The sequence below is a fragment of the Chiroxiphia lanceolata genome, chromosome 1, assembly GCF_009829145.1.
Source record: "Chiroxiphia lanceolata isolate bChiLan1 chromosome 1, bChiLan1.pri, whole genome shotgun sequence".
NCBI classification, from domain to species: domain Eukaryota; kingdom Metazoa; phylum Chordata; class Aves; order Passeriformes; family Pipridae; genus Chiroxiphia; species Chiroxiphia lanceolata.
Genome location: NC_045637.1, coordinates 135279679 through 135307084, shown reverse-complemented (window position 1 = coordinate 135307084; position 27406 = coordinate 135279679). Strand labels below are relative to the sequence as shown.

The window sequence follows — 27406 nt, the reverse complement described above, 5'->3', positions numbered from 1 at the left end:
AAATCTCATATTCAGCCAAAGGAGAAAAAATCCAAACATATCCAAAATACCTTTGTAGCTTCCTGAAGAAAATCATTTACATGTTCATGTACTTCACAGTGTAATTAAAAGTTTCTTTAAAAAGCCCACATACACAAACTGAAATCCAGAAATAGGGATCTTGGGGGAATTTGCCACCACCTGCCTGCTTCTCACAGAAGGCAATGAAATTTTCTGTCAACCTTGAACAAGGATCCTTTTTTGAAAAAGTAACACCTTTAAGACTCTAAAATAGCTGCTTCAAGCAGTAATATTCCTATTTTTGTACACTTACATAGGAAAAAGCCCAGATGATAAATGAAACTATAAGCCAATTAAGCAAATAACTATATGACTTTACCTTTCCCTTCATAATGACACAGTCCTCTTGCCTCTGGTTTGCATGAGTGGGTTCTCCATGAAGCCACTTGGTGTAGGTGACAGGTGTCCCATCACTCCATTCAAAGTACATCTGAACCTTGAGGTCATTCAACCCAATCCACAGCTCATCAGCTGGTTCTAAAACATACAATTAACAAGGCTGATGACAGTTCTTCTTTATGATATGAACTTTCACCTTCATGGAAGAGAAAATAATGTATTCTCAGGAAGTTTAAAAGGTAGTCACAGGAATTTAAGGCTCTTAGTTTCATAAAGATGTCAAACTGTTCCTCATATACTTACTCCAGTCATCAGCAAAGACCACTCGCCAGAGTGGCAGGACAATAACAGTTTTTAACTTTGCATAAAACAACCAAAATACTCTCTTTGTTGAATTATATGGCAACACAACTAGGTTAATTTTTTTTTCCAACTGAAAAATCTTGTAACAAGATATGAATAAACACCTAAATAAAATTTTACCTCCCTTTTTCCTCCTGCTTCTAGTGTAGTGAAGAAAGAAGAGTCCTATTTTCTAATGCTCAGACACCCAGCATTGTCTTTTAGAGCTGACAATCAGAGTACTTGCAAATATTCCTATTATGTGTTCCTATATCTTATCTCATTTCAGAGCAAAATGAAATTCATGTAGTTGTTGCACTTTTTTCACTTTACAGTTAAAGGAGTTAGCTGCTGTTTTTTGTCCAGAAGGAAAGTGCAGGACTGATCAAGAATGTTATTTCACAGTAGCTGTTTCTTAGAGGTTTATTTGTCTGTGTTTAAAATCCTCCTCTCTAACATATTGCTACTGTAATGTTCATACCTAGTTTTGTTCTGAATAAACTATTTGAATAAGGAGGATTAAAAATCGGACAATTATAATCGGTCTGAACTCCATCATCATCAAAGGGTATTCCTGTCTAGAAAAGATTTTATTCAGCACAATTGGCACTTTTTAAAATATCATTTTATTATTTATTTGTAGTCTGTTATCCAGCTTATACTAAAGGCAGCAGCTGTTTCCTTTTGTTCACAGCACTATGATTTGGACCACACTGAGCAACTACATGCACAGTCCTTTCCCTAGATAGCAGTCCTTCCAAGAAAAATATTAATTACTTGGTTGCTAGAACTTATTATTATAAGTATTTTTCATAAAGGATATGGAGACTACTTCTTAAGAGTTTTTTCCATTGCTTGTGACCTTGCATTTCTACAACTCATCTACAGCACTTGGAGTTTTTTCCTATTCGGTTTGTTATCAAAGTTCTTGCATTCTTGCATACATCTTCCTCTAATGCACTCTATCCAGACTGACCACAATCAACCTGACAACGAAATCAGCCACAAAAATTAAAAACAGAAGCCCACTCAAAAGTCATCAGTTGCAGGAGCAGGTCTCTCAATGGAACTGCAATCACTTCTTTTCTGTTGCTGCTGTCCCTAGCAACAGAAGTGTCAGTAAAAAAGGTAAAAGTCATTGTCCCCAAGGCAATCCTTTCTGATTAACACATTTCAGATTGAGGTTTCCCTAGATACCCCCATAACCTAAAACTGTCCTTTGATTTCTCCCATCTGCTAGTTCTGGAACATGAAGACTTCCCATTTTGATGAACCAAGCTGATGCAAAAATCACCCTCCCACCTTGTCACTTTAAGGACAGAGTCAACTCTCCTTTCTCTTTCTCTCCCTTGCCTCTCCTGTCTTTATTATATCTAAGTATGATCAGCATTCATAGCTCATCCATAATGTTCTTACCATCTATCATACAGTAAGGAACACTCAGATTCACAGGACATCAGGCTCCATTTTCAAACAAGCCCCTTTGTCTCTTCTTCCAGACTGCTCTTCATGTTCAGAAGTCCCCCAAAATTAAATCTTAGTACCCCCTTTAAACTCTCCTCTGCTAACACAACTGAAAATTGTTCCAATTCCACTGTCCACCATGCTCTCAGTCCCTCCTTGGCTACTGCCATCCAAGTTCTCTAATTTATTTTTTGTTTAGTTATCTCTTAAAATCTTTCTGTCTGTATTTATTGAGCACTTAGCACAGCAGAGGCCTCATCAATGCCCAGAACTCCTACTGTGGTGGGCTCACACCAGGTAATACAAACAATACACAGCATTCTTTAACGAAATAACTACATCAAAGTCATCTGAATAAGTCATGCAAATCTGTGGTGTCTTTTCCTACAAAGCACTAGAAGAACTGCTGGTTTTTTGCAATCATCTCTACAGCTGGCTGGCTAAACACCAAGATTCTTTTTTTCCAGCCATTTGTAAAGCTGCTTCCCATTCTCAGTCATGCACTTCGCCACATTGTGCCATATCACATGCTGGACTTCCGTGTAAACATCCAGAATGCACTTCTTTATTCTTCATGTTCCTCTCTAAAGTTCTCCTTTGTGGGTGATGACAACAAAAGCTCAGCTACCATGACAATACTCATCTCACTGTACCCATTCTTCCTTTGTTTTATGATGGGACTGTGAACTGTTTGGCACAAAGATAGATTTCTGTTCTTTCTGTACAGCACTTATTGCAGCAGAGTTCTGATGCAGACAAGATTTTCCAGGCACTGCATTATGTGGTGTTCTCCTCTCACTGGTGAACAAGGGTAATCTGATACAGTCATAAACTACTGTAAAAGGCTTCTTTAGTTGTTCCAGTTTTACTCCTCTGAAAAGAATGCTTTCAAAATAGTCTGTTGCAGCTAGTGTGCCATATGTGAGAAGCCTGGTTTCCTTCAGGACTATTTGCCTTTCAGAAACACCTACTTCTACAAAAGCAGTGCAGCATAGTCAGTTCAGGAAAGGTCTTTGTAGAAGGCATTAAACTATGAAATAACCTACTACCAAGATGTAATGTGAAAATACAACTAACTTCTTTCAAATGTCCTAATGTCTCATTAAGAGGCCACACCTTTCCTAATAATTTCTTTTGAAAGAAAGTTTCATGTTGTTCATGAAAGAACAACAAAGCACTCTTTCAGGAATATGAAGCTAAGCACAAGTTGCCATGGAGTTGGCTACGATACAAAGGTAAAGCATATCAGCTATTTTATGATTGTCACTCCAAGACTGCTGTCACACTGGAGCTCAAAGCAGATTGTTGCACCTTCAGCGAAAGATAAACTAAGTCACTCTTACCTGGCACTAAAAGCACACATAGGATCAGTTATTGCAGAGAAGCATACAAAGGCGTGAACAGGCTCCTCCCATCAAAAACCAGTAACTGACCCTACATGCAAAAGCAGGTTCATGTGAAGCAATAGCAACCATTAAACTGTCTCTGTGTCAGCATGGTTGCATTTTCCCTAATGAACACATGGCATCTGCAGTCTAACTTGCCTTGCAACAGCTCGAATGTGTGCTCAGAAAGCAAGCACCTAAGTACTATATTTAAAGTGGGGCACATCTGAAAACATGTGCTGGGACACAGAGCTTCCATTCTCAGAAGAAACACAAGCAGTGTGACTTGAAAACTAAGGACATGGCAGTGCTGGTAATAGGACCCTCTTCTTCCCAAACTGTCTTTGACCAGGAGACTTTGCTTCCCCTCATTTATTTTTGCAGATCAATAGTAAAAATCCTTTCAGCTTCTGAAAAAGTTGAAATTTTTTTTAATCTGTACAAAGAGAGGCAGAACCAGGCACTAAGAAATAGGCATTTGGGGATTATGCAGTTCACATCGTTGACCACAGCTTTTCTGTGATTGTAAAGTCTGTTTGGGTTTTGTGCTCTTATTGTGTGTTTTTTCTTACAATGATTTTTTAAACTTAACTCCTTCTGCACCCTGTGATCAGGACAATTATTTTTTTTGAACAGTTGCTTCATTTTAATAACAGGTAAGACATATTCAAAACACTTTCTTTACTTAGTATAAATATATATATATATTTTTGTGTGTGTTTGTGTGTGTATGTTATTATGAAAAAATACTCACGGTACCCAAGCTGAGAAATAACAAAGCTGTATTCTTCAACATTATGGATGCTCGCCAGATCTCCATCCTCTTTCCTGCAAGATGTTAAGGCATCTTTCCATATTTTGGGGTCCCTATGAATTATGTAACAGTTACCAGCATATGACATCCATTGATCAGGACACCTAATAGGCACATTAGTCTCTGAAAAGAAAAATTGCCATGAAGGATTTCAGAATTCTATTCTTAACGCAAGACTAAACATCATGTAAGGAAATATTTAACAAAAAAAATTTATCATATATTTTATTCATGAACAACAGCAGAGACAACAAATATGTGCAGGGATAATAATCTGCATGGATAATTAAAAGTTGAAAGTTCCAGATTGTTTTTAAAGAATGCTACAGTTGCAAACAAGTGCTTGTAACTTGCAAAAAGATAGTTAGAACCGTTTTGACTTTTATATGCATGCCTATATACATACTAAAATGTAAGGTCTGAAGAGCAGTGCTTTATAATTTTCCTACACTCATGTCACCATCTCTCTTCAACCTCTGTGCTGTAAGTTATCTGTTAAGAACCTGGTTTTACAATGCATATTTTTGAGGGTAATTTTTTTCCCCAAAACTAATGCATTTTAATGATTAGCCCCATTTGCTAGACTAGGAAACAAGAAATAACTAATTCTGCAGAATCACAAGAGAACCCAAATAAGAATACTACTTTTAGAAATCCTTTACAGAAGCTTCATTGAGAAAATTATACTGTCAAAGTAAATTATTTATGCTTAAAATTTGCTTTTAGAAGTTCAGCAGAACAGCACTAGAGTATTGCCAACAAGCACATGCTCTTCAGTAAACAATTCAGCCTTAGGAGGAATGCCACCAGAACATATAATAAACAGAGTATTGCTGTTGTAGAAACAAATTCTGAATCTTGCATCTCTTTATTTATAATCAGCAGATGGGTTTAGCAAACACCAACATATAGAGTAGAACAAGGACAGCAGATTTTCAAAAATTCTGCTGTCCAAAAACTTATGTCAGAAGGAGAAGCAATGTGTTTGTGTATAATAGGGGGGGTATATTCTGTAGAAATATTTAAATAGGCATCCAAAGTCATGACCAGTCAGGTCTAGGTTACACTTACATGTCCTGTTCCAACTGGAACATGATGATGATTAATAGATACTTAGCGTCACAACACACATTTCTAATAGAAACTCTGTCTGCTGTTTCACACCTGCCTCTAAAAAAATGCTGGTATGTTCTCACAAAATTTAAGTAAAACCAAACTTTTTGTCCCCCAGGACAAGGGGCTCAGAGCTCTAGTCAGAGCCCTCAATTCTGCCAAAAGAGAGAAAGAACTGGAACAGAGCGCGAAGGTACCCCAGAAAAACGAACTGGATGTATACGGTGATGTCGGGAAAAACAAGAGAGCACAGAGGTGGCAAATGCTGCTGTAGAGGTTAGTCTACCTAATTAGGTTAGCTGCCTAATTTGTCCTATACCTGGTCTCAGCTCTGAGTATAAGCATTTTATAGCGCTTCGCTATAAGTCAGAGAGTATGCACCTCCAACACACTCGGCACACCCTTCTGCAACCGGCAAACGCTGGATAGAACAAAAATCAGTGCTTCAGACATGGCTACAGAGAGTCACAGAGGTATTTATTCCTCAGGGATTCCAGAGTGTCTCTTTTTCAAGTCAGTGGAGACTCCAAGAGTATTCCTGTAAACACCAAAGCAGCTATGGAAGGGTAGGAAAAATCTTTTCTTGTAGACCCAGTAACACCAGGGAATTGGTTGCAGGCCACAAAACAAGAAAAGCAGTTGATGGTCTCGTTTCTTCGGTGTAAGTCTTATAGAATTACATTGCTGGGGATTTCTTAGTAAGAGAAACTCTTCAGTTCTCCATTTCCGCTACTCAGCAAAAATTAACTTTGTTCTTCCCCATTCTACTTTTAAAGAAAATACATGACATCTCAAAGTCATACAGTCTACTTTTTCATCCTAATGCAAACAAGTATTACTTCCTGAACCTCATTTGACTTAAGCAAAAGAAGGAATGCAAACTACAACAAATAAGATGTAACAAATTAAATCACATTAATGTGTAAAAAATATTATTCCAAATGTCAAGCTGATGAATTTACTGGTCCATAAGTGTAGAATGGTTATTCCTCAAATAGAGAGCAAATACTTTTGTAAAGTACAAGCTCGACTTTCTGAGGTTTGAAAATCTCAGTGATTGACCTGAGTGACTAAGGGTGAAAGCACCAGCTGAAGTTTGTCTCATGATTCAGACATTCAAACTTCTTTCTCAGACCCATCCTCTGTGGTCTGATAAGAGAGAGCTCACACAGGAGTCACAAAAGTAACAGTAAGAGAATTTATTTCCACTAATTGAATGTTTAATTAAACATTTGGAAACAGTATTTTAAGATCAGTACACCTTGTTGGCTTGGAATGAAATCTATTTTGGCAGTCACATGATGGAAGTAGACAGACAGAAAGCCTTTCCTTAGAAAATAAAGTTTAAAAATAAGCACATTTTGCAGCTGAAATTACCATTTAATAGTATTAATACTATTATTAGTTCCTATCAATATATTTTTTTGTGTTACAGGGCAAATGCTCTGTAGCCCTAAGACTCTATATCACTTTGATGTATAAAATGATGTGGCCCCCTGCTGGAAAAAACACTTTTGCTGCAAAGTAAAAAAAAAAAAAAAAAAAAAAGCCCTGAAGCTGTTCACTTTGTGAAAATACTTCTATAATGAAAAAAAATGTTCTGTAAAAATTTTTCTCGATTTTTTTTCTAACATAAGCAAAATTATATTCTGTTGTAAAGTGTTTCTTTGTCCCACAGACCTCATATTGTAACTTCTGTTAGACTCAATTGTAGCTTCTAGGGTTAAAATTTCAAAGGATTGCCTCTGTGTTTATTGTCAAGTGAATAACTAAGCATGTGTGAATTTGCAATTAATTCATTTCCTGACTCAGGAGTCCTAGTCAGGAAAATATAACCTGACATGGGTTTTCCTTTATGCTTTTAGAAATTAAGGGCACTTAACATCTTGCATGATCCCATGCTTACTCCTTTTATGACTTCCCCCCATGGGACATTCTGGAAAATATTTTATGAAGTGGTTAATCTGTCACCATGTTTACTCAGCAATTTCTGTTCAACTGAAAATTTCTGTCTCTTCCTCCAAATTACTGGTAAACTGTAGGGCAGACAGGGGGGAGAATCAAAAGCCAGTGTAAAAGAAAGTAATGGCCATTAGACCCCCTCTAAAACTAAATTTAAATCTAAATAACATAGCAGCCAGTATTGAATTGATAGCATATTTATAGGCATCAGTGTTTAAGAACTGATGTATGAAACCTGAAAAGACAAGCAGTAACAAATTGAATGACCTAATACAACCTATATAAATTGAACTATTTGAGTATCACCTGTATACAAATACTATACTGAACTTTACACCTTAATTTCAAAAATAATAAATATGCATTGAAGTCTTTCTCAGTTAAGGCAAAAAATATGCTTAATTTCAATACTGAAGTATTAATTTAATTAAATATTAAATAGTTATTTCAATATTTAATTAACAAGACACTAGCTCAATCTTGTTGGTTTTTCTCTTAGCAATAAAGTAAAACAAATTAGGCCAAATCCTCTTTCCTAATTGTTTTTGACTGGACTGATTCTATATTGGCAAAAGCAGGAAAAATGTTAAAAAAACCCAACTCTTTTTAAGCCAAATGTCAAATACTGATTTTGCAAAACATCTGTTTTGCCAGCAATGATGCATATTAATAAATGAACTGGAAATCTAGTAGCAGTTTAGCTTTCTGCTTCTAAAACCTAGCAAAATAATATCAGTGGATTTAAGAGAGACAGGTATGTCCCAGAAAAAGAAAGAAACTTGTAAAGAGAAGAAAGAAGGAGTGATGAAACCAAAAATAAGCTACAAGGTGTCTATAGTACACAAAGAGATAATAAGGAAACAGGGATAAATAAATCTTATCCCTGTTCTCTCTTTCTTACGTACATTAGGCATGTGTCAGAATTATGTTTCTTCTGAAAAACTGTCTGTACATAAACCATTTAAATAATTTCATAAAGAATTTAAAAAAAATTATATGTGTAAATAAATATTTCTATATAAATGTTTCTCTCTATATCTATTTATAAGATACATAAATATATTAAAAACATCTAACTCTCAAAAGAATTTTAAAGAATTCCTCTAGTCCACTACTGGCTTGCACTGACAAACTTACTCACTTTCATAAATAGTAAAAATTAGAGGAAGAAGAAATGGATTTGTTTCATTGTGTACATTTGGCTTCAGATAGTTTCACTGCCTTTAAAACTATTATTTTTTTTTAATGTATACACAAAACCTGACAGTTCTGCTTCATTTTGGAAAAGAGAATTCCACAGTTTTGCAATTTAGAACTCAAGACTTCTGAAGAAAGATTATTACCCAGGAAATAGGGAGGTCACAGTGAAAAGAAAGTACAGGCTGTTCACTTTTACAGAAAATTTTGATCAAACCACAGTCCACAGAGTCCTTTGCTTAGTTTACCACATGCAAAAACACCTATTCAGATTACAGATAAAAAACACTGGTCATTAATTATTTGTTGATAGTTTATTATCAAACCTACCTGTAGGAATAATGAAAGACTCTAAAGTAGCATTTCCTCGTTTACAAATATAGCCAAGTTTCCGATCACATTCCCAGTTCTCCCACTTAGCACCTTTGCCAGGATTTAATGCACCACAGATTCTTCCAGGTTCTAGAGAAGGATGGCCTTAAAAAAAAAAAAAAAAACCCAAAACAAACAAACACAAATCTCAATAACAACAACAAAGTATAAGCAAAACACAGTTACCCTCCCAACTCTCACATTTATTCTGGTCCATGCTTTAAGTATAAGATACATTAACATACAGGCAATTGTGATTCTCCAGAGTCCTTTAGACCGAAGGGGGAAGTTCATTCCCTTAAGAGATTTTTTCAGAGCGACCACAAGCTGCAAATTCACATTTTAACAGCTTCTTCACATGTCTAAAGCCTTGATGGAAGGTATTACTGTGCATGGATTTATTTTCTTTGGGTCTTTTTCCATGGAGAATGCCTAAACTCCAGAGAACAGTCTTTAGGTGAAAAAACTGTTCAGTAAGCTAGTCATATTATGCACTTGGTATAAGAAAAATAATAAGTAATTTTTTATGTGAACTTCTTGTCCACTAATGTGAACTTCTTGTCCACTTGTCTAAACAATTTGACAATGGTAGGATATTTGGATATTTTCAGTTGAAGATTAGCATTAGCACTAACACAAACATCTCAAAGAAAAGTAGAACCTGTAGAACAGAATAAATTTCTGCAATAAATCGGATAAACTTTTCAAGATCTGACCTAATATTATTAAACGTAACATGTTTTTTCTTTAATTTCTGAACACTTGCCACTATACTACATAAAAAAAGATCAGAACAACTCAGAAATAAACACAGTAAAACAATATTTTTAGTGTGGAAGATTGTTCACTGAAAATTTTGTTATATCATTATAATTTCATTACCTTAGATTACAGTTAGTCTTATATTTGCAGTCATGTTATACCTTCTTCCCACAGGAGAAAAAGATATGCTTACTTCCAAAATACAAATTTAAATTGTTTTCATGCACAAAAGAAGTTCATCTGTTGGCATGGTAGCTCTCCCAGATTTCTAAGCAGAATAATTTTAATTTAAACATTGATTACATTTCCCGGTTTTTTCCTGTTATTTATTTAGGGCTAGTGAGATGGAAAAATATGAAGTTTCCATATATTACATTAAAGTTCTTGAATATCCAGCGTAACAGGATGAGACAGAGGTAGGCTATATAGACCAATGTAAATTCATGAAGGAGATAGCAGAAATATAAAACAGGATATATGAATATAAGAGTAGAGTATTATCTCAGAATGAAATTAGGGAACATAAAAAATTAAAGACAAATTGAGTCCATTTTTGCTGCACCAAAACCCATCTGATTCTTTACAGGACAGCTGAGAGTCTGCAGTTTTAACAGCCATGAACAGCTCCCCTTGCTGCTTCAGCTCCATCTCACAGTCAGTTGTCCCCCACTCCTCATTACGCACAGATTATCAGTGCATTTGGATGACAGACCTACAAATACCTCCACAGCAACTTGCAGTTCAGCCCATCTGTTTGCCGTGCGTGCTCACCCCAGTGGAGAGCTATTTATAAAGTAGTTGAATTCACTCCTCAAAGCTTACCTACTCAGGAAGTTTGTCCACCTAGAATGTGCTTTTGGCCTTTCCTGCGCAAGGAAGGCACTGGGCGATACAATGCAGTGTGCATTTATAGTTACTGATAGTTAAATACATGTGATGAAGATAAAGAGAATTTATACTGCATAACTTCGGACTGCTGCTTTTAATCAGTCTCCAAAAGCTTCCTGAATAGCCAGCGCAAAGGAACATGGCAAGAGTCCTCCAAAAAGACACCTTAACACAGACACTCTGAACACCAAACCAGAGATACAGCTCTTCTTCATTGTGTGAGCAGATAGTAAAGCTCATCTGAACTCTGTAATAATGGCATTAGAGTTCAGCATTGCAGCTACAGGTCTGAAGTACCTTGCCTTCCTTCAAATTAGACTCATCTAACATGTTTGGTTTGATATGTGTTAGTGCTGGAGGTAGGTTAATCCCAAATGAAAACGAAAATCTATTCTTTAAGCAAATAACCAAAACAAATTGGAAAAGAATTTAAAGAAAACCAACCAACCAACCAAAAACCACTACTGATCAGTCTAGTCTCATGAATGAAGACATCTCTAGCACCAGATTTGTTCGGTATTTGTACAGAAATACAGTAAATTAAGAAGATATACAAATGAAGTGTCAATAGGTGACTTTTAAAATTTTCCTCTGGATTATGAGGATGACATTTCCATTATGAACAACAAATTAAGCCCAGTGCACATCCCTAGAATAAGGGCCATTACTCACAGTGTTTATACTCACAGTCAGGATCTTTCAACATCAAAACAAGCTCAATAATTACAGGGGAATAGAGTGCTAGAAAAGAAATATGGTACAAAATGGCCAAATTTTTAAACCGAGTAACAACATACTTAACCTTACCTGGAACCCAATTTAAGTATCGAAAAGGAGCACCACCAACCCATTGCCATCCACTGTTGAAATTCAAACTGTTAAGACCAAACCAGAGAGCTGAACTCAGTGTGAGAGTCAAACCTAAGTAACAGAGACAGAGAGAGATACTGGAAGTCCACAGCAGGAGTAAACACTTTCTCAATATTTGAGAGCTGAATTTTAGTTAAACCATCTGCTTCTACTCTTCTCCAGTACAAGTTTTAACAACTTTTACCATTTTAGTCAAGGTGGCTTTGCCAAATCTGTAAAACATGTCAGCTTACAAGGGTCACTTTTGTTTTAGAGTTTTCACATTTTGAAGTTTGGAGAATTTTATTACGACAGAAAACAAAATAACTCTTCTACATGTTCCTTTCAAAATTAATGATCACAAACATGAAAAAATTTTTTCCAGAATTATAGAATATTAAATTGATAACATTGCACAAAAGGTCACAAAACCAAAAATGAGTTTTTTAAAATGAAATGTGAAGTTTCCCAGTGTGTATTTTCTCTCCCATAAAATTAGCAAGTGTGAGTTTCAAATGTACGAAATACTGCAAAAAACCTGTTCTCATTTTATCAAAAAACATTAAAATGCAATCATTGCAAATATCATCCTTTTAACAGCATATCTTGTGTACTTTTCAGACTGATCTCATTTCAGTTCTAGACAGTAATAAGTAACAAGTCAGGCTTCAAAAACCAGTTCAAACTTTTTGCTGTAGTTTTGAAAAGCATATAGAAATATCATGGTTATGTATGGCCCTGCTGAATTCTCTAGCATTATTGATAGTCATTATTATTCAATTGTCTATCTCCGTCTTTCATCTAAGACTTGGAAGCCCAATTGGTGGACTGCTGGCGGCATCATGCCAAGATGTTGCAATTCTTAGTTGTCTTTGACACTATGATTGTGGGCAGCACTTGAAGCCTGGTAAACTTATAAGGAGAGGTAGTTAAGTACCAGAAAGCACTGGAATGTCATACTAAAGCCTGGTTTGGTGCCAACACATTAACATGTTCTAGTAGTTCTGTACAAATAAGTTGTGGTTAAGACAATCAAGAACTGAGCATGACAGGAAATCCTGCTACTACCAGGGTAGTTGCATAATGAAAAACTAATCTCCACATACATTTGGCAGCCATATCTATTAGTTTGCACTTAAAACACACCTACTATTAACGCACTCCTGTGTTAGTGCCAGTTTGTTCCCTTGAGAGTTAATTTCAACAATTTCATCACACTCAGTTAAAAAAAAAGACCCACGTTTTGACCAAATCCTTAAATTTAAAAGAAAAGTTTAGACAGAACAGACTGTTCATAGCAATAAAAGCACATTTATCATTCCTCCAAATTGGAGAAATATGGATTTTGTTGATGGAATTGGCTGGATGTTTGCATCCAAAAAGTTACTGTCAGTGGCCGACTGTCCAGATGGAAAATAGTAACAACTGATCTGTATGGGGACAGATATTATTGAATATCTTCATCAGTCACATAGACAGTGGGATTGGGTGCACCCTTGGCAAGTCTGCAGATGACACCAAGCTGAGTGGTGCATTTGATTCACTTGAGGGAATGGGTGGCAACCAGAGTGTGTCCGACAGGCTTGAGGAGTGAGCACATGTGAACTTCAATTTCAACAAGGCCAAGCACCTGGTCCTCTACCTGGGTCATAAAAATTCACAACATCAATATGAACTAAGGAGAACAGCCCTGCAGAGAAGGACTTGGGACTACTGGTGGATGAAAAGCTGAACATGATCCTACAATGTGCACTCACAGCCCAGAAGGAGGCACGAAAATTCATCAGAGGGCTGGAACATCCCTGTGAAGAATGGCTGAGAGGACTGGGACTGTTCTGCTGGGAGAAGAGAAGGCTCTGGAGAGACCTTATCAAAGCCTTTCGATATATAAAAATTAGAGGAAGACTTTTAATCAGGGTGTGTAGTGACAGGACAAGGGAAAATGGTTTAAAAATGAAAGAGAATAGATTTACATGGGACATAATGAAGAAACTTTTTACAATTAGGATGGTGAGGCACTGGAAGAGATTACCCAGGGGAACTGTTGATCCCAATCACTAGAAGTGTTCAAGCTCAGGTTAGAGGGGGCTTTGAGCAGCCTAGTCTAATACATGATGTCCCATTCCATGGCAGGGATGCTGGACTAGATGTTCTTGAACTGGTCCTTCAAACCCAAATCATTCTCTAATCCTCTGACATAAATTTACAGAGAAGAACATGGCATAGAATGGTTGGGTTTTTTCAACTGATGTAATATATTCAAAATATTTTATACTCTATTTAATAGATTAATTAGTAGGCTATTTTATGTGTGTGCAGAGGTAATAAAGAGGAGACTCATTGTGAAATGTAAATATATTCAAGTACAAATTCAGAATTTTCTCACAGGACAAGTTGGGAAATTACTTCAGAAAACACTGAAGAAGATTGAAACTAGACGAGACTATTTGTGAGTCCTTGTGTTTATTAGTTCTTTTTCCTTTCTTTTCATATTTTAGCACATACTGATGATGCAATGCCTTTAGCGAGATAGTCCAAAAGTGCTGATTAGTACACACAACAAAAAGAATGCAAAAAGGATACAGTCTTGGTATGTGCATTTTTGGTTCACAAACTATTTTGCATTTTTCTGCATTCCAACATTCATTCTTTATGGCTTGCATTACTTAATTATTGTATTTTTTTATGTTACTGTAAGTTTATGGTAATATTTAATCAAGACAAAATAAATATTTTCTGTCCTATATTCCCAGCTGAATCATTCAAGATAACAGTTTATAGCTACTAATTACCAGAATTGAACAAACATAAATTTTCAAGATGGAACACACTATATGTGGCACTGTTGCAATAATACACTTCTTTAAAAAACTGCTGGATAATATTACCCTACCTGTCAAGTATGTTTGTTCATGTAATTCTGTGATGCTTAATAACTCTGCCTTCTGTTGTCGACAGCTTTTTCTTGCCTGGTGCCATGTCAGAGCTGCGTCAGAGTTTACCTGGTACTGGACATTTGTTAAAGAATCTGTGTTCCACAAACTCATGCTATTAACTGTAGGGAGAAAAAGAAATGCTGTAACTCACCATGAAGATGAAGCCTCCTGATACAATACAGGAAAAATTGCATAGCAAAAATACGCAAAACATAAACACTGCCATAGACAACTGATTTGAAAGGAATCCTGAGGCTCTCTCAGCTGTTAGTAGACCCAGAGCTAAACCATGGCAGCAATGTTGGGCAGGACACAGGGAATGAAACAAGGTCACCATTTTCTCTGCTATAACAAAGCTGCTGCTTAAGGTAAACAAGTGGCTGACATCATGCTAAAATAATTGATTTGTCAATGTGGAGAAAAAGACTGATGCTTGATAAAGTGTATTTCAAGCCAGCCACTTTTCTGAGAAAAGAAACCCCAATCTTTTTTTACTAATTTGGGGTACTATGTAACATGGCTATGGATTTTCTTACTGTGATAGAGATGATCAGACCAAGCACTGAATGCAAAGCTGACATTATCAGCATCCATTTCACACGTCTCTGCAATTCCTGATTTCTTATGCATGTGCCTGACATACCATGACTTTCTTCTCTGCCACGTAGCCTGATGGTGACCTCCCTGAATACTTGCACTTGGCACATTCGGTAAAGCCAAAGCAGTGAAAGCTTTTAGATGAAAGTCATCCAAAAGGGCCCAACACTATACTTGGCCCCAGAAGGTACCACACTCCTTACACTGCTGCGGTCTCTCTTGGCTCATCTCAATTGAATCTCCACAACCAAGCAACAGAAAAGAGCATGACCTTGCTCTGCCAAAAATGGAATCTACAGGAGGCCTGAACACTGAGCTAAATATCACATAAAGAGAATAATGTTGCATGACAAAAGCAGCAGAGGTCACTGTATGTCTGACGACAATGAGAAAACAACTGAAATTCCTGCAGCCTCTATCAGTTTCTCGAGTTGCAATCTGTGAAAAATTTGAGAGAAAGAGGTCTTTTCCTTTTCTGATTCAGAGTGCTCAGAAAACTTAAGTGTGCAAGTAGAGGGAAACAGTACAATAAACAAAATTCAAGACAAAGGATTATATATGTTAAATGTCAGCAGGTCAGTAACCAGTTCCACTTTTTCCTGTATTAAATCCGATAGTCTATAGGTAATATGAAGTGCTTCTTTTAAATTATCTTTCTTAAGGAAAAAATCAAATATAACCTACTGTAGTAATGACATTTCACTAAAAATGGAAACTTTCATCCTATTATCACTATCCACAAACCAACTCCAGTCTAAAATATTTTATGACTACCAAAATCAGAACTTCTTTGCCACATTATATTCTACAAGACCATAAATCCCTGTGCACAAGCACAAGCCTGGAACAAAATTAATATTGCAAAAATAGTAAAATCTATAAATCAATAAAGAAAACTGGCTCTGACTTGATAGAAAGGGCTTTATAAATCCTGTACTATTATTACAGAGGAAGAGGTAAACAAGTCTTGGGCATTTATTCAACTTTCCAACTCACTCACCCAATCTCATAATTTACAGCTGATTTTCATATGGTGCTCTCCTGTAGAACTTTTGTATTTCATAAAAATAAAACTAATTTCCGAACCTTGGAAAATTCATTTTTAAGCCGTTTGAGTTTTGAGACTTCAAATACCTTTGTAGAGCAGGGTTTTGGAAAATCCTTATGCTATTTTTTAAAGTTTAGTACCCCCAGAGAAACCAAAAGATTAATCACTTTTCTGAAATAATGTAGTTTAGCATCTAAGTTAAATTAATGTTAAACCACACCTGTCCTTAGTACATAAGCAGAAAATTAGTAAAAAAAAACCTAACTCTACCCCTACACAGATAAATTCAGCATGCATTTTTACTCTGGACTTTTTGTTTCTGCCCTAGTCATCTGCAAGTTTTATGCATCAGACTTTCTAAATCCTTCAATAGATACTAGCTCTCTAATCTGTCAAGAAAGAGGCCTCAATGGACTTTTGTCCACTGGAATACAGCTCTAGGGACACATTGACTCACGCTCCTGATGATCTTACACTGTGCAACCTGTTTTCTTCCCCAACACCTACTTCGTAGTGCAACACACAGCTCAAAAAAAACATAGTGTAACCTATAAAGAAGCGGCATTTCCTAGGGTACTAAAAATTGTTTGCTGTAACAACATTTCTCAGTTCCTTTCTCTGGGATTTAAGTTTCTACTGCCACTGTATCAGCACCTCTTTCTAAATCCTCAAATAGTGGGTCATACTTACTATTATGTCACTTCGATCAAATTTCTACTCCTCTATTGAGTATAATAAGTGTTATAACTATGGTCTTATGCCCTCTTCATTTTGGAGAACACTTAGCTGGTTTAGTTCACAGTGAAAAGTGACTGGTTCAGTCACAGTAATATCTCTGTAAGTCCAGACCCTAATATGAACAGCTGGAATGGTTTGCATCACGTTTTCATATTGGCCCCTTTGCTCCCCTGGACAGTTTACCAAACAATAAACACTTTAATCTTATTAAATAAAATTTAACATACACAGAGTTAAACATTCTACTTCTAAAGACATTCTTGAAAGTTATTAACTTATTACTCATATCTCACTCATTCCTCTTTCATAGGGATAATTCAAACTTCTGTTACCATGGCCTGTCTCTCATTAAAATATATGACTCAAACATGAATATTTTATAGTCAGTACTGAGGAATCAGGAAGGAAACATGCAAGCAATCAGCATAAAGCAGCTTTTTCCAAAAACAATCACAGCCTTCAGAATGGATTTCCTTGAATTATGCCAAAGAATTAAACAAAAGTTTAATGATGCCTCCTATTCGCTGTACTCAAATAATGCTAGACAGGTAGCATTCTTAAGTCAATCTTGCTTTATTAATGGGATTGATATTCCCAACATATTTTTATTATCTTGAAAATAATACTGGCATAGGAAAAAAGGTGTAATATTTATTTATCTGAGTTGTTGACTGCAACATTCACGGAAATCAGGCAAGCACACTAATACTTCATCATCAAACCGCTTAAGATCAACCCAAACTGTCTTCTTCACATGAAAGGAAAGGCACATTTTTCCCTTTAGCTCTGACTCAGTCAGCTGGAGCTTTACAGCAAAACACAATAATAAAGAAGAAGGGAAGGAGAAGTACTACCCTTGCATGACAGAAGAAGCAGCTTGTGGGCAAAATGTGTATTACATATTTTACAGAAGTTCAGAGAAACTTCATTTAAATTTAAAAGAATTCAAATAGATGCAGGCATAAATTACTCCAATTTACTGAAAGTATAATCAACATTTCTAAGTTCTGTATATTCATAATACTGCATTTTAAACTCTAAATATACTCAAACCAGAGAATTTAGATTAATAAATACTTCTAATTGAGTTAAAACAGAGAACTACAACATAGCAAACAGTTTTGGGAAACACTGGGATGTAGTAAAAAGTTCATGTGAGCTCCTTCATGTCTAAAAGACAGCTCATCATACAAAGTAATTTTCATTTTCAATTATGCTGTATTCTATCTTCCAGTTCCACTTCACAAATTTCTACATGGCCATTGGCGTATACTATACATGCTAATGTAACATTTTTATATCTAATTAACTTTCTATTGAAGTAAATTATGTATGTACAAATTCCAGCATATGATTAACACACTTCCACCTGGATGTAATTGGTCAATGTTTTTTTATGCTGGGCCCTATATTTGCATATTTAGGTAGTTCCTAAAAGGATAGCATAAAAGCTTACATTTCATTGGGCAAAATCCATACTTCTTGTCGACATCATAGTCTGAAGTGGTTCCACACCAGAACCAGCCATCTGACCTGCCAGCATCTGTGCAGTCAGCATACCATTTACCACCGTACTTAAAAGGGAATACACAAGGTGCTCCATTGTCATTTCCTTTCACCGTGTAGGTATCTAAGGAGACACAACAATTTAAAAATGTATAAACATTAATAAGCATGGGGAAATATATAAATTTATCTTTATGATCCTATTATAGAATGTTATAGCAAGGATAGCTTGATAGCTTAGCATACAAACTATACTAGAAATGAGACAAATTTTTGTTGCTTAAGGAGACCATAACTAACTGAGTCAAGACATGCTAAAGTTTACATGCATAACAATCAAAAGTATAAAATCCACGCAGTTAGGCAATTTTCTTTTTAAATGCAAACAACTTTAGACTCTTTTGTCAATAACCCACTCAATTGCTGATCATTTTAGACAGGGACATGTACATATAAACTTGAAAGATACATGCCATGGAGTGACACCACTATACTGTGTCCAAATAAGATTTCCATTTGCATCTAAAGATAATTTTTATTTCATCAGAAATCTGACTCAATGAAACTTATCAAAGTAACTAAAGCAGCTTTCTGTGTGTGCACGTATAATATACACACATTGATGGGAGGACATACAGAGGAACAGTACTTGAAGGGACTGCTAGAGAGGTGACATACCAAGGTCACTGTCTCACAGAGCTGCTAGAAAACAAAGGAGGAAGGAATAACAGGACATCATTCTGTCTCCTCCTGCCTCCTTTCACATAATTTGCTTTGCTAGTGTTCTTCTATTCTGACTTTAGGCCAGGGACTAGTATTGTAATCGGCCATGGTGCAAACCACAGAAACTGCATCCATACCTCCCTTTTTGACCATTTCTGTTTATCAAAGAATACTAAATGGGAAGTCAAACATGTTCCCAGATACTTATCATGAATATATGCATATGTGTATTATACATAACTTTTTCAAATTTATATAAAATATCTTATTTCTTTGTCTAACATTTCAGCACCAATTTGAGACTCCCTTCAAAGACTAGGAAGACATCTTCAGTATATTGGAGCTAAAGAGTTAACTAATTCCTCACAGTATACTTAATATTTGCTTCCCAAAGAAAAAAAACTATAACCAGCAGACTATACACTTACACTACACCTTTTTGTGCATGTGCAAATAGTAAAAGCCATCATCAACTGTGGTGTAATAGATATACACTTTTTGAACAACCATAGAATTTTTTCTCCTCTCCAAATGAATCCCTACCATGCATGGATAATCATCTATCAGAACTTTGACAAGTTTGACAAAGAAGCAAAATGAACTCCTCAAAAAACACACACTCAAGTATTGCTGATTTCACCAGAAGTCACACTCACTGATCATTAATGAGAGGAAGGAAATTCTCATACACTTATAAATATTTTAATTAGCTACACATAAAAATAAGTTTGACATACAGAAATTAATTTACAGAACTTTACCTTCATAGCCTCGAGAACACAGATCATCTGTGGTTCCGTAGACTTTCCACCTACTCCATAAACCAGATCCCTTGTACAGCATAATATTCCTTTCCTGTCTGTTTCCATAGTTGAAAAACAAATCTTCCCCTTGGATTGCAAAGAGAGTCTCATTTCTGCATTCCCATCGCTGAAGTTCACTAGCCTTGTCACAAGGATACAGAGTGATCGGAACCCAGTCTTTCTTCGAAGGCACTCCCAAGCACAATTTGAATGCTATGCTCATAAGCTGGTGATCTGAGACCCACCTGAATTTTTGTGACTCATTTTCTTGAACACAAGGAGCAACAGTCACTGAATTAGAACTTTGAGCCAGTACACAGCGCTTGTGTTCTTCATTATATATTAAGAAGGTGCTGGTATCTGTAAGGCAAATAACAGTGGAATTATTTGGGTTGAAGTAATCTAACCTACTACCTAAGCGGAATACAAATCTGGATACTGCTCTTGGTGTTAAAATCTCATCACCTGTTCAGCAAAAGAAGATACAGCATTCCTGTGGCCTACACCTGTTAAAGTGACAGTACAATGCAACTAATTCAGATGTGAGGACATTCCAACAATTTTGTGTCAATGAAAGCATCTCCATGCAAAAGTGCAAGGCAGCAGAGGTGCAAGATCAAGTGTCTCCTGTAGGTTTAAAGTATGGATTAAACTGAAGAGAGAAAACACACTCTATTATTAGTCCAAGCTGCACCCATGGGAGTTACTGAAACAAGGGAGTACGCACACTGTAGACTGCAGATCCTGACTCTAAACACTCCAGCAACACTGGCTCCCTGATCCTGGTTCCGAGGCATGAGGAGACAACAGTCACTAAGTTCTTCAGGCTCCATTTCCTCACAGTGGGGAGCTCTGTTCTCAAAAGCCCTGCTAAAATCCTTAAAGCGTTAATTGCAGAGAAGGATATGTTTTTAAGTTTTATATAAAAGTTGCTTGTAGAGCTTATTTATTTTTCACTCCACTTCAGTCACCAATGACTTCTTTCTTACATCTCTCCATTATGAATGATATACCAACAACAGTGGGATTTACCATCACCACATACGTCTCTTCATGATTTATGAAAATGTACAAAGCTCTTCGTAGGTGCCCAGGTTATTTTTCCCTTTTCATAAATAGTGTTTCACAGCATGCATTATCATGTATTCAAAGTTTATTTCAAAATTTTAGCCACTTGAAAAGTTCTTCTCATGTGTTACACTTGGGTGTGCTATGGAGTGTAACATTTCTGAGCTGTTCTTGCCCAAAGACTGAGAATTTTACCTCTCTGATCCCCCTAAGATCTGATACTAGAACTCATAGAGTAACAGGATGCACAAGGTCTTAAAGCTATATTTTAGCAGGGATATGAGCTAGGAAAGAGAAATATTAATTTGTGTGACTCTGGAGACTGAAACTAATTAAAATGTTATTTCTTTACTGTATGATTACCAAATTAAACAAATTCTATAATGAAGAAATATTTAAGGGGAAAAGAGGTTAACCACCGAAAATTTTCCTCTCTCTTTGCTGAGGCTCCAATGTGGAAATGATCAGACTTTTCTGCAGAAGAACAACCTGGGAACAAATAATCTCTCTCTCAGAGAAAGAGCTGACCTAGAGTTATCTCATCCATAGTTCAGCTTCCTTCTCCTGTCCTTTGGCTTCCAACTCACTGGGAAGTAATGTAAAACTGATGAGTACTGGAGACAAAAGTTGTTGTCTTTTGCCAATCTGTTTTACTCAAAGACAATACAAGGAAATGTACAATTATCACTGCTGGTGACAACTTTTTTTTTATTCAGCTTTTCTACTAGCATTTGGTACAATGTTATTGTAAACTGATATATGCAATGCTTGCAACTCTCCTTTTCCTGACATCATATTTAAAGTTTCTGGATAACAGAGATATCAGACACTTTTTCAGGTGTGGAAAACACTGCCTGATTTTTCAAACTGCTAAAATTGTATTTCTGGCCTATAATAACATTCCTTACTTTATGCTACTTTTGGTGTTGAAGAGAGCATGCTGTGTACATGAAAAAGTTACTCCAAAATCAAAAGTCTGTATTGCTGTACACAAGCATGAAAGGGTGTAGAGTTTTGGCTTCAGAAACAAGGTTAGAAAGCTAAACAAAGAGGTCTGACCAGTGGGGGCAGACAGGGGGACAAAATTTTGGCTGTTCTGACCGCATCTTTACAAAGCATTAGCAGTGTGTAAATGTAACACATCTGCTTATACAAGGGCACCAGTGCACATTCCCAGTGCAGGGAATAGTACGTATGTAAGCAGCTAAAAGACCAACACAGCCAATCAGGCATTGAAAATAAGTTGACATCAAAACAAGAGAACAGAACGAGATAGCAGGATACAGGAGCAACCATGGCTAAAGCTGTAGCTGCAAGATTTCTTTTCCCTTAATGTTGCTCTTGTCTCTTCCATGACCATGAAGTAGATTTCTGTCATGGTCCTGTATTGCTCTAGTTTACAGCTGTATTTCTGTGTCTGTTCTGCCTGCTTGGTCACCAAAGGGGATTCCCATACAACAGTTTCCATGCGAGTATTAGATAGTACAGAAGAAACAGGACAGGTATTTGTGCAGTACTTTCTATGCCCTACCAACTCCTCTCTGTAAACACTTGATTCCATTCCTGTCAACATGATTAATTGTATCTGTAAAATAGGCTGAGCAGAATTACACATATAATAACCATTAGCTGTGTTTCAGTGTTCTGTAGCAGCATTTATTACAGAGCTCCATAACAGGTACCAGCTGTAGCTGGCACACTTTATGGTCCATCTCAGTGCACCGTGAATACCAAAGTATTGGTACTTTGAACTGATTATACCCATTTCTAACAGTAATTGATATGTTGAAAGTTACTCCTAGAAGGAAGTTCTTTAAAATGCTTAAGAACATGCCAGGCATAGGAGACAATTTACTTCACCATTATAAACCATTCAGCATCTTTTTCCTCAAATCTCTGGAGTAGATCCTAATAGAGTTTTCCTCGAAGGCTTTGATTTTTTTCTTCACCCAGATCACTGTGACTATTTGACTGTCTCTGGGCCCAGCTCATATCTTAAGAATTGTGCCAAGTACAGTAAAATCCTACTGGTCAGTATCATTTCCACAGCAGAAATTTCCAAACTAGCTTCACACACTGCAGCATTTGCAAACTATCACAGATTATGCAGGTGTAAATCAAGAAGTAACTTGTGAAGCCACTGAAGTGCTACCAGTGCTAAACACTAGTGGAGAGCACCAGAAGAGCACACCAAATACTAGAAGCAAGAGAGGGGGGAGCAAGGACACAGCAAGTAGATTGGATAACTGTCTTCTCTACAAAGACTCCTGCTTACCAGATGGCCTACAATGATTGCTGCTAATTACACAAGGCAAGAAAGGTTACAAGGCAGCGTTATAAAGTTTTGCTTCAGCAGACCTCAATCTGGAGAGCAGAGAATGCTGAGAGGTTTTCAAGAAGGACAGATGAAAAAATTTCACTGAAAAATAACTGTGCACTGGAAATAGTGATAAATCTCAGATCAAGTGGATGCAAATTTCAGGTACCACCAAGCAACACAGCTTTCCCCTGTTTTCACACCTCTATCCATACCAGCACCTCAGCTACCTTAACACCCCTCCACGAAATCCATCTGCCAAAAGCACGTCCCTGGGTCCACTGAAGAACAAAGGACTGGAGGACAAGCTGAGCCCCACCACCAGGCACTTCTGCAGACCTTGGTGGTGAGGGGGTCTCTGAGGGAAAGCTGGGTGATGTTATTAATTCAAACAGGGACTGATCAGAGTGGTAGGGGAAACCAAGGCACCGCCAGGGACAGCCCTGTTTGGTACCCACAATGTCATGGGCATCCAAAAGTTCTCCCTACAGGGCAGTTTCACCCACCGGATACCTCGGAATGCGAGGGAGGAGGGGAAGGTCCCAAGGGGAGACAACCACCTCCATCAGCCGATCGCCCACAGTACCGAGGGGGTTAAAATGGTCATGGGCTTCACCTGCGCGGATACTCCCTCCTTAAACCCCCCGCCAGCCCAGGTCAAGTTGGGCTTTATGTCCGCAGTGACTCCTCGTTTTTCGTCTCATCTCATCCCGCACAGCCCCTGCGGGCACTTACCCAGTAGCGGAAAAACCCGGGGTAGAAGTCCGAGGAGAAGCAGGAGCAGGGAGGGAGCCATCGCGGCGGCTCCGCCCGCGGCTCTACGGCACTGGGACGAGCTGGGACGAGAGGGCTTCCCGCCGGGCAGGTCCGCCGCACTTGTGAAGGGATGGTGGATCGGGGAAAGCTCTGGGCTCCAAATGATAAGGAAATATCCTGTCACATGGGGCGTTTTGAAATAACAGGAATTCGCTGTTCAAACTTTGCTTTCCTAAGCTGATTTTTTTTTTTCTCTTAGCGGAGGGAAGAGCCTCCTTCCAGGCACATGCAGGTGATAAAGCGGTGATAACTGAGAGGAGGGCTGCTTTTTTTGTTGTTGTCGTTGTGTTTGGAGTTGTTTGGTTTTTTTTTTCTTTTATCCTCTTTGCGACCCTGTCAGCGTTGAACGTGGGTCAGTGGTTTGTTTCCCAAGAAAATTAGGTAACCCCGCGCCGAGGAAAGAGGACATCTCTCTCCTTTCTTTCTGAGGTGAACCCAAATCTCAAAGAAAATCCCCGCTCGAACGACCGGGTATGCTCCCGGGAGCGAGAACTGCAGAAGTAGCAGAGACCTACTTTTGGGAGCCCGAGATCTGTGCTGCACCCCCGTCCCCATCACTCCTCCTCCAGGCGCGAGCAGGTCGCTCCGATGGGAGTAGAGAGCGGGTGGCGGCCGGGGCGCAGCCGGGTCTGGGCTGCCAAAGAGGAGCAGGGGGGACACGTGGGCTTAAAATCCCTAAGAGGCATTCTCTGAGCTCCAATAAATGAACTTCAACCAATTTGATTGTTTATGTATTTATTCTACTGCCTCTATCTGCTGTTAACAGGACTTAAATCTTTTTCTGAATCAGTGTGAGAAAAACAGAACCTTGCCTGCTAGCTGGGTTTTCAGAAGCTGAAGCACCTGCATGGAATTAAATGATCTCTCCAAAAAGGTTCCTTTAGAGCACAATCTTCCTTGAGGTTTTTATGGCTTCTTGCTGTGCTGGGTAGGAGACCTTCCCTGTGTGCATTTTTGTGGAGAGTGCCACGTTATTCATTAGAGGCCATTATCAATATATGGTGTGAAGGGTCCCAAGTGGATTGAAAACATCAGTCTTACTGTTGTTTTACACAGAGAGGCTTTTGTAACATGAGACTTACTGAGTATTGTGATAGGGTATACATGAAACTCAGGGGGCACCTTATTGCTCTCTAAAACTACCCGAAAGGAGGTTGTAGTGAGGTGGAGGTTGGTCTCTTCTCCTAGGTAACAAGTCACAGGACAAGAGGAAATGGCTTTAAGCTACACTAGGGAACGTTTAGATTGGATATTGGAGAAAATGTCTTCACTGAAAGGTAGTCAAGCACTGTAACAGACTGCCCAGTGAAGTGGTGGAATTACCATCTCTCGAAGTGTTTAAAAATGTGTAGATATGGTATTTATGTGGTTTAGTGGTGGGCTTGGCAGTACTATGTTAGTGGTTGGACTCGATGATCTTAGAGGTTTTTTTCCAACCTTAAAGTTTCTCTGAATTTGCAAAGCATCAAACCTGCCATGTGTATGAAGCATACTGTGAAATGGTTCTCCCTCTGTACTGTCGTGCACTCAGAAATCTCTGGTAAGTATTGAAAATCTACAAAAGCCTCCCTGCTGGAAGTTCTGGGTGGTGAAGCACAGCACGCCCAGGGAAACACCAATATGAGATTAGTATGGAAAGAGGTGGGGCAGAGTGAAAAGGTCCTTTGACACTATTATAAGAGAAGAAGACACAACAGAGATGAAGACTGAACTCATTTAAGTCAATGAAACTCCTGTAAGCATTGGAAAGGATTCCAGCCAGGCACTGAACTGGAATGAGGGGAGGGAAGAGGACATGGTTCATAATTTTTCTGGACAGCTGTAGACCCATGCAAAGGTCAGGAACAGCCTGGCCCAAGGACAGGGGCTGGGAAGTATTTCAGCCATAATCAGCAATGTTCTGTATTGTTACGCTGATGAATAATCATCTGGGAAACCTAATCTCTGAGACACTGTGAGAAGTTCAGTGAGAAAGTAAAACTGCCACAAAAATTTTTACATTAAACCCCTATGGCTATGTGCAGCAAAGGAGGCTGCACGTAACTGAAGCACATACATGTATCACACAAATAGGCAGAAAAATGGAATTAAATATATGTATAGTTATATCCATTGGTTTATCAGTGGCTGTACTTGGAATGAACGATACTCTGAAGTGACTGAAGGAACTGTATTGGGCCATTCTCGGAGATTCTCAAAACTGAACTGGACAAGGATCTGAGCAACCTGATCTAAATTTCAAGTTAGATCTGCTTTGGAGAGGAGGTCATGCTAGATGAATTCCTGAGGTCCCTTCCAACCAAAATGAGACTTCAGGAGAGTAACTTCCAAGAGAAATATTCCGGACTCCCTTCATGATCTGAAAACTGCCTTTTTTCTCATTTTCCCCTGCTCTCACTGGCAATACTGGCAATACTGCCAGTTCAAAGACATTCTGACATAGACATGTGATACACATATGTGTGTCTGTATGTGTATATACATATACACATGCCCTCTGTGTGTATATGCTGGTACATATACCAGCAGCACTGGTCTTGATGAGCTTATTCGCATAGGCTCTGTGTCTCATCTGGATCATACTCCTCAATAATTATGTCTGGATCTGGTTTCCTCTTTGGGAATCATCATGTAAATACATGAATCATATATTCTGATCTGATGTAGTCAAAGAGAAAGATTTTCTCTCCTTTGAGACAAAAGCATTCAGCAAAGTCTCAGGCAATAGTGATTTGTAGGAAAATAGTTACCGGAAGCCCAATCTGCTAAACAACTAATGACAGGGTACATATCCTAGATAGACATATGTTTTCATCTCTCCCCGTGGGTAGGAAGCCAGCTGCCATTTACACTTGGAATAGGAAGGCCTAAATTCCTCTGAGACAGGTCAGACTCTCTTCTTCTAGCACATCCAATACTTGCAACTGGTGACTCTTCCTCGCAAAATACCTTGAAATCCTGAAGTCACAGTAGCCCTTGAATTTGATAGTCAACGGGAAGATGGAAAGTTCAGTCTAAACGAAGTCATATTCAGAACTGAATCATAATATGTCTACTTTGTTTATGTTGAAGAAAAACAACTGGATTATTATCCATACTTTCACATTTGCACCCAAGATGTTTTTTTTGGTGTTTCATTTGGGAACCTGTATCTCTCAGATAGTCTTCAGTAGTTTTCCCTACATTTCTAATGTTTGCATGGGTGCTGTAGTGGATTACCTGCAATGGAAGCTTTTGAACATTACAGCATTTCATTAGTCATCCTAAAGTATTTAAATAACATTCTCACACTATTTAATGATTTTGG

General features: G+C 37.8%; 1 protein-coding gene across 2 annotated transcripts in view; it reads right to left on the bottom strand.

Annotated features, from left to right (window-relative positions):
• MRC1 (mannose receptor C-type 1) overlaps positions 1-24620 on the bottom strand; it is a 55929-nt gene extending 31309 nt beyond the window's left edge. Inside the window, exons 1-8 of one of the 2 annotated variants that reach the window (XM_032705463.1) lie at positions 24019-24620; positions 19857-20258; positions 18323-18496; positions 14441-14602; positions 11506-11619; positions 9007-9153; positions 4345-4527; positions 380-537 (exon numbers count right to left, since the gene is read on the bottom strand). In XM_032705463.1, the coding sequence (XP_032561354.1) occupies positions 380-537; positions 4345-4527; positions 9007-9153; positions 11506-11619; positions 14441-14602; positions 18323-18496; positions 19857-20258; positions 24019-24079 (1401 nt within the window). In that variant the 5' untranslated portion in view covers positions 24080-24620. The remainder of the gene's footprint in view (positions 1-379; positions 538-4344; positions 4528-9006; positions 9154-11505; positions 11620-14440; positions 14603-18322; positions 18497-19856; positions 20259-24018) is intronic. The other variant, XM_032705473.1, reaches the window with a different exon arrangement.
• Between the last annotated feature and the right edge of the window lie 2786 nt (positions 24621-27406).